Source organism: Neodiprion virginianus, chromosome 1, assembly GCF_021901495.1.
Source record: "Neodiprion virginianus isolate iyNeoVirg1 chromosome 1, iyNeoVirg1.1, whole genome shotgun sequence".
Lineage (NCBI taxonomy): Eukaryota > Metazoa > Arthropoda > Insecta > Hymenoptera > Diprionidae > Neodiprion > Neodiprion virginianus.
Window position 1 is genome coordinate 2,518,193 of NC_060877.1, and position 18,984 is coordinate 2,537,176.

At 43.4% G+C, this 18,984-nt stretch overlaps 3 protein-coding genes across 4 annotated transcripts in view; all 3 read right to left on the bottom strand.

Annotated features, from left to right (window-relative positions):
- The window catches only part of LOC124306440 (rootletin), a 31,690-nt gene extending 14,766 nt beyond the window's left edge, over window positions 1-16,924 (bottom strand). The window contains exons 1-2 of one of the 2 annotated variants that reach the window (XM_046767159.1): window positions 5,098-5,113; window positions 4,621-4,942 (exon numbers count right to left, since the gene is read on the bottom strand). In XM_046767159.1, the coding sequence (XP_046623115.1) occupies window positions 4,621-4,629 (9 nt within the window). In that variant the 5' untranslated portion in view covers window positions 4,630-4,942; window positions 5,098-5,113. Of the gene's footprint in view, window positions 1-4,620; window positions 4,943-5,097; window positions 5,114-16,794 lie in introns of those variants that run through there. The other variant, XM_046767180.1, reaches the window with a different exon arrangement.
- LOC124306575 (uncharacterized) lies at window positions 6,327-7,612 on the bottom strand. The gene is made up of 2 exons (XM_046767364.1): window positions 7,349-7,612; window positions 6,327-7,246 (listed from the first exon to the last, which is right to left on the bottom strand). Exons 1-2 carry the CDS (start codon window positions 7,505-7,507, stop codon window positions 7,034-7,036), a joined length of 372 nt encoding a protein of 123 aa, XP_046623320.1. The 5' UTR covers window positions 7,508-7,612; the 3' UTR covers window positions 6,327-7,033.
- Window positions 11,491-15,354, bottom strand: LOC124306508 (uncharacterized). Its single transcript, XM_046767338.1, has one exon. The coding sequence runs from the start codon at window positions 14,606-14,608 to the stop codon at window positions 12,854-12,856; it is 1,755 nt and encodes a 584-aa protein (XP_046623294.1). The 5' UTR covers window positions 14,609-15,354; the 3' UTR covers window positions 11,491-12,853.
- Window positions 16,925-18,984: the final 2,060 nt, after the last annotated feature.

Genomic DNA, 18,984 nt, shown 5'->3' on the forward strand with positions numbered 1-18,984 from the left:
ACGTAGACACACAGACACGCGTGTCTAGCCTCAAGGAATTCCCCTCCGCTTTGTTTTCCAGAATTCTGACACACTCGTTGCCGCATAGTTTCGGCCAATTTCCTCCTTCAGCGTGTCCTAGACCTCGGGACAAACCGTCCGGATTGACCGTCGGGCCGAATCTCGGGAGTTTCGCGAATCCGGAACCCCAGTCAACAGGTTCGAATCGAAGAAGTCGCGCAAGTTTTTAGCGACGTTTTTTACCGTCAGCGAATTCACGCGGCGTCTTCGTTTCCTTCTCCAATGATCCGGCTTCTCCTGCGACCTTTAATCCCTGGATGTTTCAAAGTCTCGTTAAAGCCTGACGATGTACGAAGGGCTCGTGCGCTGGATAATTCGTTGGTATCGACGACTGATAAGAGAGTCGGGGAAACGGGGTGGAGGCTGATTGTGAGACGTAACCCGTCTGGCTCAAAGTCCGTCCGGTGTTTTCCCGCCGGACGGTGTCAGGAAATAGTCGCGGTCAATGTCCACTGAATAAAATAAATGTTTGCCTTGGGCCGCTCGAGTGTTATTTCGGTGCTAAGGGAAGACGAAACAGTTTCACCGATAATTTACGAAGCTCTTTAATTACGAAGCGAGAATTTTTTTTACCAGCAATTTCCAGCCCCGTTTGCGTCATCTGATCGGAAATTTCTTGCGTGAAACGAAGTCTTGACAACGTCTGAAACGCCTCGTGCATCTCGCTGTGTTATTTTAATGGTGTAATTCAGTTCTGATATATTGCTACGCTAATTGGACAGATTAATTAGCCAATTAAGACGATCACGTGACCAGGAATTGAACTGGATCTGATTTCACGTTTGAGCAAAGAAGATTGGTAAAACATGAATGGCGCAAACGCGTGACAAAATGTTTTCGGTGTTCAACCTTAGACGTGATCGGTGAATGAAGATTATTTCTTAGAGACTAATTTCATACTTCACCAACTACCGCCGGTTAAAGTCCAATAACTGTCGAGTTTCTTATTTTTTCAGTATTAGTTTGTTTATTTTTTTTTTTCACGTGCCGTTCAATAAATGCAGTCACGGTCATGCAGGTCGTAAATGAAGGGCGTGTGAATAAAAATATTAAAAAAAAAAAAAAATTTAACGATAATTACGCGAAAAAACTAAGACGAGTGATCGCCTAATACACTGCTAGAGTTTTTATCTTTCCTCTTACCGTTTGGTATAATCAATATCAACACCGATGAAGAGTCCTGAATTCTGTAATACAACAATAATTCAAATTTATAACTTTTGGGTCGAGAAAAATTTATCGCAATTGCATAGAGATTATTTTCAGACGATTAAATTTCGAAGCGAAAGCAAGAGAGAAAAATCACTCGACACCTTGATTACTTAATCAAAAGTGTTTTTGCATTCTAGTACGCAGATTATTTTTGGATACTACGTATATTATACATGTATGTATTATAATTTTAACGGTATTCTGGCGTAACCTGAAGATAACGATTGGTGAAATTAAATTAATGTGCGATATAAGTGAATTACGGGCATTACCGTTTCATAGATTTAATTATTTTTTTCTTATTACAGATCAATGGTAGAAAATGATATCAAATCAACCTCAATTCGTTAACGAAAATACCAAAATTACCAGGGAGATCACATCTTTTTTACGATGCGCGTGTATGTAAATTACAAAATTTCCGGGCCTTATCGCTAATTTGTACATCGGAATCGGTGATTTTGAGAGAAAAAAAAGGACAAAAAATTATGCAAATCTTTTACTGCATGCTCCCTCTTGACCTCCAGTTTATTGCTTGTGATCTAAAATTGGAAATACCAAGGATCCGATACCGCGGGATTATTGCATATCAAACGGTGCCGTTTGGTAGGTTGAATCTTGTCAGTGTATACACAAGTTCGAATACGAGAAACTTTTTATAAAAAACAAGTGTTTTTAACCTTTTATTTAGATGTCCCCGATTTCGTTGAAGGCTTCGATGAAACACGTACTTATTTGTTGTTAATTATGTAGTACACGGGTGAATGTGATCAAAATTTGAACCTTGGTTTTGGAAAGTGTGTTGTAAAAGTTTTTCTCGATCGTTAATTATATTTTTCTTGCAGGAATGGCGAAATAAGTAATTCTACGATTTACTTAAAGGTGAAGTTGCTAAAAAGCGTTGAAAATTGAAATCAAGTTTTTTATATAAATCTCCCACCCACCTACAAGTCGTTTTATTTCCTACATGCCACCTAATGAATTGGATGTTATAAAGTGTATATATATATATATATATATATATATATATATATATATATAATATATAATACATATATGTAGAGGGTAATCAGTTCAAGTAAATAAAGTGTCACCGGGATGCTGAAAGATAATTATATACGAAGACCACGAGGCATGTGTAAAAAAATATTTTAATATGATAAAAAAGAAAGTAAAAAATTGAAAAAATCGAGCAAACTAGTGAAATGATAAAAGAAGTGTTATGTCCGTGCATTCTCTGAGCACATGCTCGCAGATAGTGCAATATGCTAGCGAGTTACACCGCTCAATAAACTTATCTCAAATGATTAATTATTAACCAAACCATGTATTAGTAATAAACAACATTCAATGTATTTTTTGCTCTTTTAACGAGCACCGTAGACTCATTTATTATATCACAGTGCACGCATTTCTTGGATAGATGTGTATAACATCTCTGTATTATCTTGTAATAAAAATGTCAAGCTGATGTGTTGGAATATTTTTAAACCAATAAATTATTTGATCACGATCGATGTTAAGTAGCAGTGTAAATGATCATTCATTTCTCGGCCTTAACTCCCCCTCCCATTATATCAAGTCCATGGATATTCCATTGATCGCGAAAGTTAAATATTCAAGTTATCACTCTCTGCGGTTTTTAACGTTGCGACGGGTAAAAAAAAAAAAAAAAATAGAAAATGAAAAAGAAAAAAATGGTAGAAGAACTAATTGATCCTTAGCAACATGATACGGAGGTATTTGACAAATTAGTTTCGGTATAACATTAACACATACCATTTGCATGTTATATGATTAATCATAATTTTTCATATACAAACAGTTCGTCAAGATTATAAAATGTCAAGATTCTCAATTTTTTTGCGTAATCTTATAAATTTGGGGAATGTGGTAATACCCCCGATTCGAAAAATTTATCTAAACTTACATGTAACGCCGCATGTTGTTGCATAACAACGGTTTGCTTTTTTTTCCCATTCCAGGCCGCGATCTTCGACATCGCGACCAGGCACTTGGATTCATTAATCGAAACAACGATCAAAGCAAACGGCAAATTAATACGTACAACTACAGTAAAAAGTATATTCCATTCTGAATCTCGTTTCTTTTACAAGAACGCATTTATCACTCGAGTATTTCTCACCCCGTGATTCGACAACCGCTCAGTCACCCCTTCGAGCAGTCCCTGGACACGTGCTCGGCCACCCCAACTGGTCTTTTACCCTTTAATGAACACGCATTGGATGACCACGTGGTGCGTCACCTTCGCGCAAGGGTGACCACCGTCACTCCGCAGGGTCCCTTAAGCCGGCCTTTAAAAACGCAATCTTCCTTTTTCTTTTTTTTTTTTTGGTATCGTTAACTGTCTCGAAGTGAAACATTTTTTCCACAAAGAACGATCAGATTTGGTCATTTAATCGATACGCTGATGGACGGTCATTTATTAATAAAACCGCGATGCGTAAAACATTGGATAATACAACCGGGATCAAGATTTCCAACGCGTATGTATAATATTATACATGTATGTACGTATACATGTATGTTGCGTGCGAGTTGCGTCAGGGGTGCGCACATGGCGCCCCCTTATCTCCAACTGACCACATGTCGTGTTTATCGATTCTGAGGTAAAAGTGTACCCTCGGCATTATCACTTTGTAAACCTGACGAAATTCCAAGCCTGCGTTATTATTTAAGCTAGGTTCAAAGGTTTTGTACCGTATAGATATAGGTATATATTTTTGTACTTGTAGAAGCGGTCGAACCGTAACGGTTGAAATACGTATGAGAAATGGTGCGAGAATTTTGGCACCCGAAGATCGCGTCGATGGTTGAAACGTCGCTTTCTTTCCAGTGCGAGTCGAGGAGGTTTGAAATTGAATTTGAACTTTCGGGACAACAAAGGACTCGAAACGTGGCTAACGAAGTGCTCGGCTCTTCAGATTCAGTTAACTCGGAGGGTATAACACGAGTGTAAGTTTGATTCGAAGTCAATCGGCATGTGTGCGGGAAGCGGGCTGAGCCGCAATTATTTCGAAGAGAGCGAGAGAGAGAGAGAGAGAGAGAGTTTGAAACACCTCTGATAGTCAATCAACGAATCACGCATACGTATCCTGCCCGCTAAGAACACGTGGTGTCTCCGCTAGCCGGTCTAAAGCGATCCGAGATAAGGAGTTGTCGATCAATTCCCCATTTCACAGAGCTGAATGCAAGGCGAAGCTAGTTACTAACTATATGTAACATGTACAAACCACGGCGCAGTGCCCACTCGAGGAGTGAAATCTGTTGCGCGCCTTGGTTCAGGCGCGGCGTGCAAAAGATTTGTTCGGAGGGTGGAAAACTCACCCTTGGCATCTTCGAGGCTTCGGGTTCCTCGGCTGGGGTGACAAAACGCCGTAGACGGCGGGCCGAAGGGTCTCTGAATTGGGGCGGCGGCGACAGAGATGTCGGAGGGTGAGACGAGGCCCTGCGGATGGTGATCGCAAGATCCGGTGCGCTCGGGGCGGACGCTGAGCTTTCACTAACGTTGCTCGTCGCCGGCCTGCTCCTACCTCCTACATCCTGGCCATCGTGATCGCGTGTCACGGTGCCTATCCGCGTTTCACCGCCCCCTCGGCCCTCCGGGGGTGGCTGACACCGGGGGGCGTCCCCCTCGAGTTCGGGAAGGCTATCGGAGAAAGTTAGCAACAAATTTATGCCTCCGAGTTGCGGGGTTCAAGGAACCGGAAGCTGTCCTGCCGCGGTGCAGCTTCGGTTGGATTCGAAAGAAGTTACGCTCTTCGATGCGGCTTGGGAGGATTGTTTTAGAGGTGGACGACTTACTTGGGGAGGAAGAGCGACGGATCGGAAGAGGGCCAGCAGAGCGGAGCTCTGCATCTTGCTGGAATTAGATCGACCATGATTGACTTGCGAGGAGATGGAGTCTCCGCTTTTCTTCTAATCGGGAAGATCGTTGGACGACGTCACTTTTGGTTGTTTAAATTACGCGAGGATCGCGGTGATCGTAGGATTATTAATTAGCCGGTGTTGAGTGGTGCGATCGTAATTCAAAGCGAAGTGAAAGCTTTTTGAAAAACGAGGAAAGACACGCGAAGAAATTAAATTACTCGTGTAATTTCTCAGGCGAGGGAGAAAGCTACGCGTTTGAGAGGGAAAAGGATGAGTCGATAAAGTATAAAAGCTGCGGTGAAAAAGTTACGGAATTATGAAGGGCGACTAAGAGAAGAAGAGCGAAGGGGAGGAATTTTATTTACGAGGGTCTCAGCCCGACGAGTAAATTCCTGCATGTATTTATGGTTGAATAAATAAGCGTGTATATCGGACAATATTTTAGAGTCGTGAACAGCGACTCTTCGAGGGGGTAAATCGGAAATCGGTACAGCGAAGTGGGACACGCGAGCCTTCGGTTCAACCGAGACGGAAGAACCACTCGAACAAAAATAGAACATCAAGGAGGAATCGGAGCATTATGAATTCACCGTTGTAAATTTGATTCGAATACCGCTTATAATCCCACACAAATGACAGGACATTCCATTTCTCTGTTTAAAGATGACGGTCATTATTAAGCAGCGAAATTTACTCAAGGATCGAACGGCACCGAAATCACGCGACGAAGTCGGTTCTTCCAATGCGATGTAAAGTGCCGGTGAGACCGGACGTCCTTCTCAACGAACCGCCGACGACTGACTAAGCAGCTCTTTCCTGCTGTCGGAAATTGTTATTAAATACCGTAATAAGAGTTCCTTAGAAAATTTTCAAGAAGGGTTACAAAAGCGTTGGATCGATAGCGTAACACAAGGTGAATTCTTACAACGGCCCTTGCGATTAATCAGCCCTGTCAGATATGCAATGTTGTTGTTGCGGCCTTTGTTGTACGTACGAAATGGTACGGCGAAGATACCTTCACGTACAGCGAATCATTTTATGAGTAATTTTACGACTTTTCTCATCCAACAATTAGAAACGTTTTTGCAACACTGTCGGTGAAAAAACTTGTATTTAAATACTGTTCACTCTCATGTCAGTTATTATCCAATCTGTGCAGCGAATTGATTTTTGATGCGATTTCAAATCGTTTATTCGATTCATTTTCTAAGTACTCTTACACGATACAAAATTTTAGAATTATTCTTAAATTTGTTTTACGTATTATAAAAATCGACGAATATTAATAAGAGGTTACATATAATTGACTTAAGCGTGTGTCTGATTTTATGAAGCGATTAATTTGGTAAATGTAACAATTGAAGTCAGGATAAAATTCCTGTAACGAAGTTGCTGATAGTATTTTGTGTATCGCCAGACGGCGAAGACGCTCTTTAATACAATGAATAAATATTTGATTGCATTGTTTTTTTCTTTCTGCATTGTTACTTTATTATTATTTCATTAAATTTCATTATCCATACATCTCAACCGCGAGTAAAGTCTACATGAACATGTCGCAGTAATCTGTGCGCACATAACGTAGTGTATACAAGACTAGATTGAGTCACGTCAAGGAAAGATAAGAATCTTCCGGGGTAAATAATACGACTCGATAATTAGAGAACGATGTAGAAACGAGCTCCGACTTCCGGATCTTTAACGTTGTACAATGCTGTATAAACACAATCGTTTAACAGCGAAGTATGTAGTAATAAATTGCGAATCTAGGTACCATAACAGGTTCGTTGTTATAATACGTGGAAAAATCGATGGCGCCAATTGTTCGATAAAAATTACGCTGGACTTTTTCACGCTAGCGGGCAGCTGATTAAATCGCTCGCAAGTCGTACAACCGGTGTCTGTAGACCAAAACCCTGATGCGCATCGGCTTCCCGCGATCCGTAGCGAAGCTGAATTTCACGTGGTTCGATCCGACTCCACCGGAAGTTATCGTCGCCTCTCCGTTCTCGGTTGTCCGGTCTGAAATCACCTCGATGCAACTGATGTTCACGTTCATGGGTCCGTACTGCGCCTCTGCGGTCTTTCGAATGATTAAATTATGCCGAAACTGCGTAAAAGAGATACCCCGGAGGCGACGAGCTTGCGAAAAGCCCGTTCGGCCGGTGCTTCGTTCGATATTTACCTGATTCGAGAACGGATTTGAGTTGCGACGGACTTCGTACTGCCATATGAGGTCCCCGTTGTGACCGGAAGCCGGACAGTCGCCGTAGAAGCGATTTCCGAGGGTCAGAGGCAGGGCGAGGATCGCGAAGAAAGCACGAAATCCACTTGCGGACAGCATGGCGGCGGACAGAGCGAGTAACGCGACAAGTCGAAGAGACGAGAATGACTCGGGGAGAAAGTGTGGAAGATGGAAGAACCGGGCTGCTACTATTATTGCAAGCGTAGAAGCTCGTCGTATGAAATGGGGAATGTAATCTGCGGATATTGCGGAGTTGTTGCTCACGTTGCAGTAATTATGATGTAATTAATTATAATTTTGTTTTGCTTCACCGCTGCAGAGAAACTCGATGATCCGAGTGTTCGATCGTGCTGAAAAAACACATTTTATCTGCGCCGGTGTTATGCTGCGAGCCAATATTGTGATGTATTAATAGCAGAGATACCGGCAGCCCCTTCAAATATCAACACAACGCACTCGGTTATAACTGCAATTCAAAGTTTCGAGTCATTCGTGATTTCGTTGCCGAATCCTCTCCTCGTCACGAGATCATCTTAAGCTTCGAAATGATTTATCAGACGAGATTGAAAAACGGTGCTTCGATCCAATCATTTAGCAGAATTTTAGCACCAACGATGTACAAACAAGTGCAGAGAGATGAGTGTAATATTCTCGCTGGCAGACGCGCGGATTGCAGCTTGATCGTGAATATTGAAAACCGCGAGGGTCAAGGCTGTGCCATTTTGATAATGAACTTAATCAGCACACATGAATATACCCGCTGTTGTACGTTTAGTCTCACACTTGTTGGCTTCTCTCGTACAGCGAACGAAAGCACGTTTTGAGTCGGTGATTTTGGGGGTGGGAAAACCTGCACTTACGATTCGATGAATTACGGGGACTGGTAAATGTACCCCTCTTGGAATAAAACCTGGGAACGGTAAGGAGGCACTTTGATATCACTGCAAAGTGGGGCTTTGGTAGTAAAATCGAGGCATTGGTTTGTGACTTTAGAGTCAGGTGAATTGGTTCCCACATTCCCGTGCCTGGATCCACATGGTACAGTCTGTACCCAGGAGAATCCTTTTCGCAATTTTCTCTTACCAGACTGCTGATTCTTCGCCCGATAATCACTCCCGACTTACGACTCGAGATGATGCCAAGTAATCGACGATACACCCTTTTTCAACACTAACCATTGGGTACATGGATCTTGAACTTTCCAAAAATCTATTGTTTCTATAATTTTTTTTTTTCAACCATAACAAAAGAATTATTCTAATCAAACTTAAGGTATACGGGAGAACAACATTTGAACTGTATTTTGTAAAATTTTTATATTTTACAAATACGACACAATAAATCCTGCAAGCTTTATCTAAAATCAATAAACAAAATATTTTCTCTTAATACGTAATTGTATATGGCCAGCAAAGGAACGAAGAATTTATAAAAAAAAAATTTAATTTGATTTTTTGGCAGAGCTTTTTGAAAAATGTAAGATTTTCGGTACATCTTACTCCATGTATTTATTGCCTTGTAAAATAAGTTGTGAGCGAGAAAATAAAAAAGTTCCTTTATTCATTCACTACTTTGTACACTCACCTACTGACAGAAAATGTTTGATGTTTTGATTTCAGATGAAGCTAACGGTAGTTGACGTTGTTGTATTTTGGGATAAAAATTTTACGAAATATAGTTCAAACTTCGTTGTATTCAACAAGAAAAAATCATAGAAAAAATGGATATTTTGAATGTTCAAGACCCACGTAATTCCTCAATTCAACAGAAGCGAGTTCGAGAAATTCTTAGGCTAGTAGAAAAATTGGGTACATATTTCTGTATACATTCCCCCTATCCTATGCAATATAAGTATATTGCGTGTTTACCGGGGAAAGAATTACGCTACTTTGGAAGTTTATGTATCGATCGCGGTCACATCTCGTCGTCAAGGAACTGCATTTCAATATTATTGCATGATAAGATTCTCTTACAACCTTACCCGCTCTGTAGGTATATGTTAATACGTGTATATTCGGATTCTACAAGGACTGATCCCGCTGTTCGAGATATTATACATACATACTGTAATACGCTATACCTATGCTGGTTGAATAGACATTTTATTGATAATTACAGAAATTATTATCATTATTAATAATATACAGTCAGCCTGCGTTTAACGATCAAGTTTTTCGTTCCCTTCAATTTCCCTTCCTATTCTCATTGCGTGCCGATATCCTCCCGCCCCAATTTCCTGCCCTCATTATAAACGGATCTCTTCGAAACTTCGACTCTCGCTATAGACGGTTGACAAAAGCTCTTGCACCGTGGTTACTGGCATTGGAATTTCTTCGAATAAAAAATAAATTATAAACAATTTGTGGGGAAAAAAAAAATTGATATTCAAGAAATTCGTATCAACTTGTAACGAAATAAATCAAGCACCGACAAAATTCATTGAATCTCGAGTCACGTACAACGTATGATGACAAAAAAAATCTCTGACGAATTTTCCATTGATACGGATATCAACGATTCTTTCCTCGGACATAATGTTCATACGACTGTAACGAAGTTTCTGGAAAAAAAACCTTTGAATGAAAAAAGAGAATTTAGAAAAAAAAAAAAAAATACCCGTACAACTGCACCGAAACGAAAACTCGCAACGCATGCAAGCCTACAGAGTTGCACAATCCGCGTAAGGCGCCTACGACCACGTAGTATGATGCACGCATGTGTTGTCGGAATGAGACAGGGGCGGGGGAATGACGTGAAAGTGCAAAGCGCACCATCGAATGCCGTCAAGAAGGCGGGCGGGGGCGGAAATGAGGAGGGGTGGATGGGGGGCGATAGTAACGCGGAGCCGGCTGCCAAAGTCCGATGGTCGAGAAACGGCCTGGATCTTTGACTGCGTCTGCGGTCTGCGTCTGCGGACGAAAGTTTTACGTCGAGTTGTCCAGACTCTCGATAAAAGCTCCGTGTTGCTATGGGTACGAGGAAATTTATGGAGAGTAAACGAGAGCTTGCACAGGCGCGCGTCGACCGGCACGTTGTTGGCGGAGCGACGCTCTTCCTATTTTGTCGAATAATATCGGAAGATCTGAACGTAACGCAATATCGCGTCCTTGTCTCAGTTAGACGTAAGATTAGGTTTATTGTTAGTTTTTTTTTTAACCGTAGAAATTGCTGAGCCTAGGCTTACGTCTCGATGTTTACCGCTGCAATTTGTTTTCATCGTCATCTCGTTTCTACTATGTTTCGTTCTTTTTCCTCCGAGTCAAGGGAAACGGCGCGTATGTCGGACAAATCTTATCGATGCAATAATGCTGCTATATTTTTAGAACGTATTCATAATCCGGTAGATTACTCTGGAAGACTCGTTTTTTTTTTTTTTTTTTTTTCTTTCATTTTTCTTTTAGAAAGTTATTTTTTGAATGAGACGATTATTAATCTTCTATTTATACCGTTCGGGTTTCTAAAAAATCTGAAACCTTAATTCGTCTATTCTCGGTAAAGTTAAAAAAAAAATAAAAAAAATATTAAAATAACTTATAGACGTTTCATTTACGCACAAGTTTCTTTAACTCCCGACAGCAGTGGCGATTATTTCATTCGCGAATCTTAATACCAAAAATTTCTATTACCGTTTGATGAACTTTTAGTTGTAAGCCGCAAGCGATTTCAGGGTTTCGTGTAACGGTTATTACATGTTGATATAGCACAAAAATTACAACAGACGTGCCGATAATGCGAAGCATTTCGGTGAATTCGCCGGCCCTCTCATCACTCCCAAAACGGGAGAGAATTGATTTACACAAATTTGTATTGTAAAAAGTCTGAAAAAAAATACATTAATCGCAATAACATTGATTACGTCGATTAAATAACTTGTCGCGATTTTCGTAAGTTCTTCGAGTAAAATTTCACCAGACATTTATTGCACGAGAAATTATTGTATCTTTGATCTATTACATGCTGTCTTGAATAAGATATTTTTAGACGGAACGTAACGAAATTTTTTCCCAGTAACTTTCGGAATTCTAGAGGTAAATTCACTGAAAACTAACCCAACGATTCATTGGTTAAATTATTAGTTATCATTCAACGGCTGTACTTTGGAATCTGTATTTCTTTTCAATTAATTACGTCAAGAAATTGCTTATGAGAATATTGCTAGTAAATAATCTAGCTGTATACATAATGTATGTACTATATATGTTATATTCTCGATTTAGCAAGATCTATGGTATAATGTTAAGAAACGTACATGTACCACATATACATGCATGTATATGCGATTAAAGAACAGAACAAGTATTTAGATCGTATTACAATTTCTTAGTCAACGTTGTTATAAAAAACATAGTCTCCACACACAATCTTATTTTATAAATTCTTGCAAACACACGATACTATGATAATTACATATACATATAAATACAATATGAGAGAGTAAGAGAAACACAATATAAGTCTATTATAAATAAGCAGAGTACTTTTATCTCAACTATGATAAAATTCGTGTATAATGATGGTTACAACATTTGGCGACTCGTAGGGCATTGATCCTAAAATTATTTGTACACTTGCGTCTACCGTCGCGCTCTGTGAATCTCGCAAAAATCTATACTTATACATGACATATTCTCTCACACTTCGGCACCGTTGAGTCAAACTAACTGTAAGCTGAAGAAATTCTTATCGATTCATTCGAAAATACAAAACATCGAACGCAAAAAAGCAAGAAGAAAAAAAAAAAATAAAATAAAAATAAGAGAAAACTTTAGAAAATGAAAAATTAAAATTCAAACGAACATCAATCACGTATTGCGGAATATTTTGTAACGACGATAATCTTCGAAGCGTTGCATAATACCGTGCAATAATTTCCATTATGAGACGACGTAATCTAAGGTTCAGATTCGTCGTGAATATTTTTTTCGATTAATTTTTCTACAACCGTGTTATTTTACACGTATGCGCGGATACTTATCGTACAAACACGCATACGTATGTACGTTTCGTAAAATATATTATACCTTATATCGACAGACCGTAATCTTTGTTCGAGTTAATAATTAACTCGAAATATCCATACATTCAGCAACCTTTCGTACGACTTTTGCGAAATTAATTTACGTTATACTCGTATACATATATGTATAAATATAATTATATCCAAAAATTTTATTCAGATATCTTATACGTCGTATATCTGTGTATATGTGAATCTTGTGATCGTGTTACCATCAAAGTTATATCAAAGCATTAAATGTACGTATATAATGTATAGTCTGTACGCATATATACGAGTCTGTATTTACAATTTGATAAAATTAATTAATACGCATGAAACACGAGGGTATTCGATACACGCCGAATGTTCGTGTGAACCCGATTAACCGTTGCGGCTGATCGACCTTCGATCCTTCCCAAACCCTTGAACCCTCTTCGACCCTCCCTTTACTGCACCAGCGCCAAGGGCTGGGCGTGTTGTCCGGCAGGCTGGGCCCTGATTACGCCAGCGATGCGCCTGAAGGGCAGCTGCAGATGGTAGTAAGCGCAATAGGGCAGAGGGTCCCAGTAGACGAAAAGGGTCTCCCGCTTGTCGAGAACGGTGCCGAGAAGATGGGAGGCGACGTCCGTCGGAGGCCTCTTCAGGGCGTTGGCGACGGCCTCGTTGAGATTCTGGCCGCGATCCCCGTTCGCGAGATGCTCGGAATTCTGTCTCGAAAAGTGCCTGCAGGGTCGCCAAACGAGCCTGGGATGAACGCCGGTGTGACAGACGTAGGGGAAAGAGACGCCGACGCGACAACCGATGGAGACGAGATCGTTCTCGAGGCCCGATTCGGCCAGCCGGAAGCTCAGGTGACCGGACATCTTGTGGCCCGGTGATCGGGCGAAGAAGCGATCCAACCAGCGGGAGACGTCGGGTCTGTCTTCGGGTATGAGGCCCCGATGCTCGTCGACGCGACAGGTCACGTTGGCGACGACCTTCGAGTCCTTGACGGTCGTGCAGGTGAGAAAATGGGCGCCACCCGGATCGCGAACCACGACCCAGGGCCGCTTGTCGCTTATCTCGTGCTCGTAGTTTTCGCTCCTAAAGTCCCGGACCGTCGGGGGCAGCACGACTTTGGCACGGTCCCGCATCCCGGCGGGCCCGGCGGCCAGCATGACGTGTCTTCCGGTGCGGAGGACGCCGCGTTCGTAAAGATTGGCCACGTCGGCCGAGGACCGGAGGACAAAGTGAGACGGAGTCGGAAGCCCGACAGACCTGCATCGACGCAAAAGCTCGAGCGGATCGTCGAGGGCCGTGACCTCAGAGGCGCCGGGTACGAAGCACTCGCATCCAAGGGCTTCGAGGTGAGGCTTTGCCAGGGCGTCGTAGTATGCGGTCGTCGAAGCGCTGACCGGTATGTAGTAGGACGGTTTCTCGCGCTGGACGATGTCGCGGAGGGCCTTGACGTACTGGGCCGCGGAGTCTGGGCCAGGTATGGGAAGCGTGTGGAACTGCGAACAGGCGGTTGAGAAACGGGCCAGCCCAAAGAGGCCCTCGACCTCGCAGACCACGACGCGGGCACCGGCCTTGTAGAAGTTCCTTGCTAGGTGGACGGCCTGCACGGTGCTACCGCCGCTGATCAGGACGCATCGTTTGGGCCTGACTCTCTCCGAGGCTGGGGTGTAGAGCGCGGTCAGGAACCACTTGAGGGCCGTTAACGGCAGCTGCAGAATCGCCCATAGCATGCAGACCCACGCCGAGACCCACAATGCCGGTGCCCATATTATACAGCTCGCGATTTTGTACGCGGCGGTGAAAACGCCGATCACCAAACCGGCGTACCAGTGACCGATGCTCGTCAGGATAAACGGGCGACTCTTCGTCGACGGAATTTCCCTCGACGCTGATCGTCGGCGGTCCTGGATCGGGCTCGTCGGATGCTGTTGGTTCTGGTGGTGGTGGTGGTGGTGATGGCGGTTGGGCCGTTTCGAGGTCAGAATCGTCGTCTGGGTGCTCGAGGCGCTGGATATCGTCGAGGAGACCGAGGCGCTCGAGACCGTCGATGACGAGCGCTTCAACGTCAGCATCGGGGAGACGTCGGGGGGCGACGTTGACAGAGGTGATCCAGGTGACGGAGACGAGGCCGTGCTGTTTCGCCTTGAGATCGGGGGGCTCGAGCCCCAGAATCTCGACACGTTCTCACTGCCGCAAGAAGGCATGTCTGATATTTATCGCTGACTTTTTTTCAACACTCGAGCTACAGTCTTCAAGCGAGTCAATATTTCAGCTGCGAAAATCGATTCTGAACCGCGATAACGAACTGGCATTAAATTTCGTTGAAACGTGCAAGCTATCACCTGAGTTTAACAAGTTGACGAAACTCCGAAACGCCGGATGGTTTGTTCTTCATACCTGCGGACAAGATTTTTCTGCTGCTCGGCTCTTCTTTCGAACGGTTCACCCGACGATCGATGTTCCTTTTCTTCCTTAGAATCAGAGATCACACTTAATTGCCGATAATTTCCTCGACAGGATACACGAATAAAAGCCCTCTTCGGTCCATCCGCGACGGTTGTTTCAGGCCGTCAATCGTCCAGATTTTCCGTTTGCTTCCCTTCGCCACAAGAGAAAACGGGCACAAAATAAACAGTAACGAGCGTTCCTCGCAATTAACGGTGCTTATTGTCTTAAGTCAATAAATATGTGGGTGTCACACTTGAGAGGGTCGGGCAACGCGGCGGTGATAACGTGTATAGAAGAGAGAGAGAGAGCGAATGGGAGAGAGGGGGAGAGAGATAAGTTTTGTCGAAGAAAGGTGAAAATAAACGTTGTTTGTCGGCATGCACACACCGGGTAAACTGAGACCGAGCCGGTCGAATCTCTGCTTCTTATGAGCTCTGCATCTTGGGCGCACTATGAACCTTCCCCGCCTTATCTAATCACACGTATAGCGGAGTGACCGTCGCATAAAGAATGATGCGCGGGGCCCACTGCTCTGGTATAAACTCGGACTTTTCATTCTTTCTAGTTTCTAGCCGACGATGTCTAGGCCTCCAAACGAGCTGATAGATAGACTCGAGCGACGTACGCCTAACCCGAAATGTGTAAACACGTCCTAACGTTGATAAGACGCGCACGAGTTCCCTCGTTCATCACCCTCCGTATTACGACTATGTTTGTCAATTATTCACTGCTTGAAGAATTCCTGCGTCTGTGTTAAAGTCCACACCCTCTGGTTCAAAACTCAAATCTAATCGGAGGAAATTGTCCAAATAACACCCATGGGTGGTTGGTATTTTCACGCCAAATGGGACGGACTTGTACTTTGATAGAATATTTTCGGTGTTACGTTTAACACCGTCTTTTTCACGGTCTTGGAGCAATGATCGAACACCAAGGGTTATTCGGTCGGCAAATTTCAGGGTAGTAAAATTTCATGGCGAAATTTGGATTTCGTCAATTCGAGGACGGTCCGAATGTCACTTGGCGTCACGCGAATAATGTTGATAATGTACAATCCAGTGCCAGCGACGAAATTGATCGAAGACGCCCGATTTGTACAATTTCAAAGATGATTTTGGGAAAGATGGGCTAACAACAATGGCTGGTTTGTCAATGTTCTTGGAATTTGGATCATAGATCACCTCTCTCGATCTCAATCAACGAAAATCCGCAATTGGCGATAAAGTTTATGGCTTGTATGTCAATCGATTATTGCGGCAGGTACTTGGGCTGTTCAATACGCTGGCAAAACCGATTGCAGTGGTTGACAGAGGACGGAGATTACGCCGAGTGAGCCAACGCGTAACACCGTCTCGGTGACATCTGTATTTGCCGGGGACCACGAGTGACAGTAATCAGTGTTAAAGACGGAAACTGCTGTAGTTTCAATACTCCAAGCCTTTCGACCGACCGCGGGTCTGATGCTCGACCACCGATAAGGATGGCAATGGCTTGGAATCGAGAACGTTCACCACTGTCATCGCAAGCTGTGCTTGAGCAGCATTCGTTGTTAATTCATGGTAACGAGCATCGACGGATCGAAACAGAGGTGTGCTCCGCTTGCTTCTTCATTCGAGAAACTTTTTCCAATGATCAATGAAAGGTTGTAGAAATCTGATCAGCCTTTGGGGGAATAATAAGTCGACGTCTGTTGACTACTAGCGCTGTAATTTAAAAACTTCGAAGCTTGACAGGTTGAGCGAGATGTTTCAAGATTGCAAACATCAGCGACTGAGTGTTTTCAGCAATGAAATTCCAAGTTATGCTCGTGTTGATCGAAAATCTGCGGTTGTTAGGACGGCTGACAGACGTCGGACGCTGATTATTGGCTATTGAAGTAAATACGAAGCAAGCTAGCTGCGACGATTTTATAACGAGGTGTTAAAAGCTAAGCGTCACTCACCGAAAGCTCTGCTCCTAGGACCGATTCCCGATTCTGCACACTCAAAAAGCACAACCCCGATGAACACCGCGCGAAAAGCTCCGGCGAAGCTGAACCACCTGCCAAGAAACGACGCACGTGTCAGCCATTTTTGCTTGTTTGGTAGTCGGTGCGTGTTCAAGCGTAAAAACTGTACTCGGAACGAGCAAGTGCCGAACCTCGAGTCGTTCTTCTTTGTTGAAAGTCGGCAATAGCAGTTTTCGATCCGTGCTTGTCCTTTCTTTCCGCGGCACAACCGCGAGCATTCGGCAATGCAGGAATACCGAAACGCGGTCGCCGCTCGAGGCGAGGCCAGACATTGATCATTCCGTTCCATTTCGTGCGATCATCGCTGCCTCGACGATAAGGAAGTCCTCTGTTATCTACTCACCAAAGTCTTCACACGTATTCTCGGGCGTCAACTTGACGGTCCGGAAAAAGCGGCGTCGTCGGTCAGTAACCCGAGTCCCGAAGAACGCCGTCGTCCATCGGGAGCCGTGGGACCAGATCGGGATGACTCAAGCCTAGGGCGAGTAGAATTTGGGTGCCGAGTTCGGCCGGGTCCGGCACCCATATTTCTCCCTGAAAGGTTCATCGCAGATGGTGGTTGTAAAACCGGGGTTATAAACCGGTCCGCTATCTGAAAGTGGACGGGGCGAGACGCTCGGAGATGCTGTCGGAGCAAAATAAGGAGAAGAAGTTGAAGACGAAGAAGAAGAAGAAGAAGAAGAAGGGTGAGCGGAAGAGGAAGCGAACCCTCTTCCATTTCCGCGCGCTTTCGCAGGGGCGTAAAACCGGGCAATATGCGGGTATTGTCGGGGCTTCCCGGTAAATTTAGTGCTGCATGTGTGCGCATAAAATCCGGGGACCGGGTGCGTCTTTCGCCGGAGGATATTGGCAGGGGAGACTTGTAAAGATGAGCTTATTAGACGGGAGACGGGGAGGCCTCGACGGAACGGCCGGCGGTCCAATAAACTCGCGTTTCGCACGGGGTGCTACCGTCGCAGGGTGATCAAGCTCCCTCGTAAACCCGGTTCCGAGCCAATGAGGGATCGCCTCGTCGGCCCCCGGGATACCCGGTCCTCGGAGGCGGTCGTCAAGCCAACTTTGACCCGGTAATGGCGAGCATTCCGGACGAACCCCGAGATGGATACCCCACCGACCTCGTAAAGCTTCCATCGTCAAATATTAACTCCTCCTAAATTAATCTCGTTAAATTGATCGCTGACTCCGGCCTCTCCTTTGGTGATAAGATCGTCTTATTCGGCCTATTAATATAGTCCTTACAGGTGGTAGGCTGGACGTGAAAACCGTAACCCGTATACTTTATTTGCTACCGGATTTTGACAAAATTTAGTCACCTTTGACCCGAAATTCTGCGTTTGTTTCCTGGCTTATTTCAAAGATCAGTTTCTCTTCCGCTTTGGATCCAATTTTTAAACCAACCATGAAGCGTTGTTGCGATTTTAGCAAAAAGATCGGTACTAAAAATTGTGACCTCAACTGGCGTCTTAAAAACTGTTTGAAGATGAATCTAGTTATATGAAATACCGAAACGATCTAGTTATTGTTACTACATTTTTGTCAAACATTCGCAATACATTCAAAGGAGCTGCGACTCTACCAAGCATGAGAATCTGCAGGTTTTTCCTTGATGAAACAAAACGGAACCATTATTACCCTATTTTTGAAAATTGTTTCACACCAAAGCTGTTCGTGTGCAAAAAACACTTTTCAGACAAATTTAAGGAATATTAAAACCATGCAAGCATTCAGTTCTGGAGTATTTTAAGCCGTTAACTGAATTCTATCGATGAAAGAAATTTCATCCACATCGTTTTTTGTTTGCATCACCTACATTCAAAACACGAATATGCGACTTATATGCATAAATCAAACGTTCTGTTTCCGCAACGTTTTAAAAACTTCAACGTACTACAGCTTTAACATATATTCATCTTTCGCCTTAATTATTCCGAGCAATAAGTAAACAGGTGTAAAAAAATTCCAATCTTAGAGTCTCGACTATGATTTGTCCCTCTAAACCGTCAAGCTTTGCCGTAATAAGCTTTTATAAATACATTCACTTCTTGCGGCAGCGCATCGTTAGGCGATGATTAGCCATGCAGAGTTTATTTTGCTAAAACTCGTTCTGACCGCAAAAGAAGATGA

Bases quoted from the DNA above. Each gene is read 5' to 3' on its own strand.
- LOC124306575 (XM_046767364.1), bottom strand. From the start codon at position 7,507: ATGCTGTCCGCAAGTGGATTTCGTGCTTTCTTCGCGATCCTCGCCCTG. The intron at 7,247-7,348 runs GTAAATATCGAA...ATCATTCGAAAG, and splicing joins CAAATCCGTTCTCGAATCAG to ACCGCAGAGGCGCAGTACGG.
- LOC124306508 (XM_046767338.1), bottom strand. From the start codon at position 14,608: ATGCCTTCTTGCGGCAGTGAGAACGTGTCGAGATTCTGGGGCTCGAGC.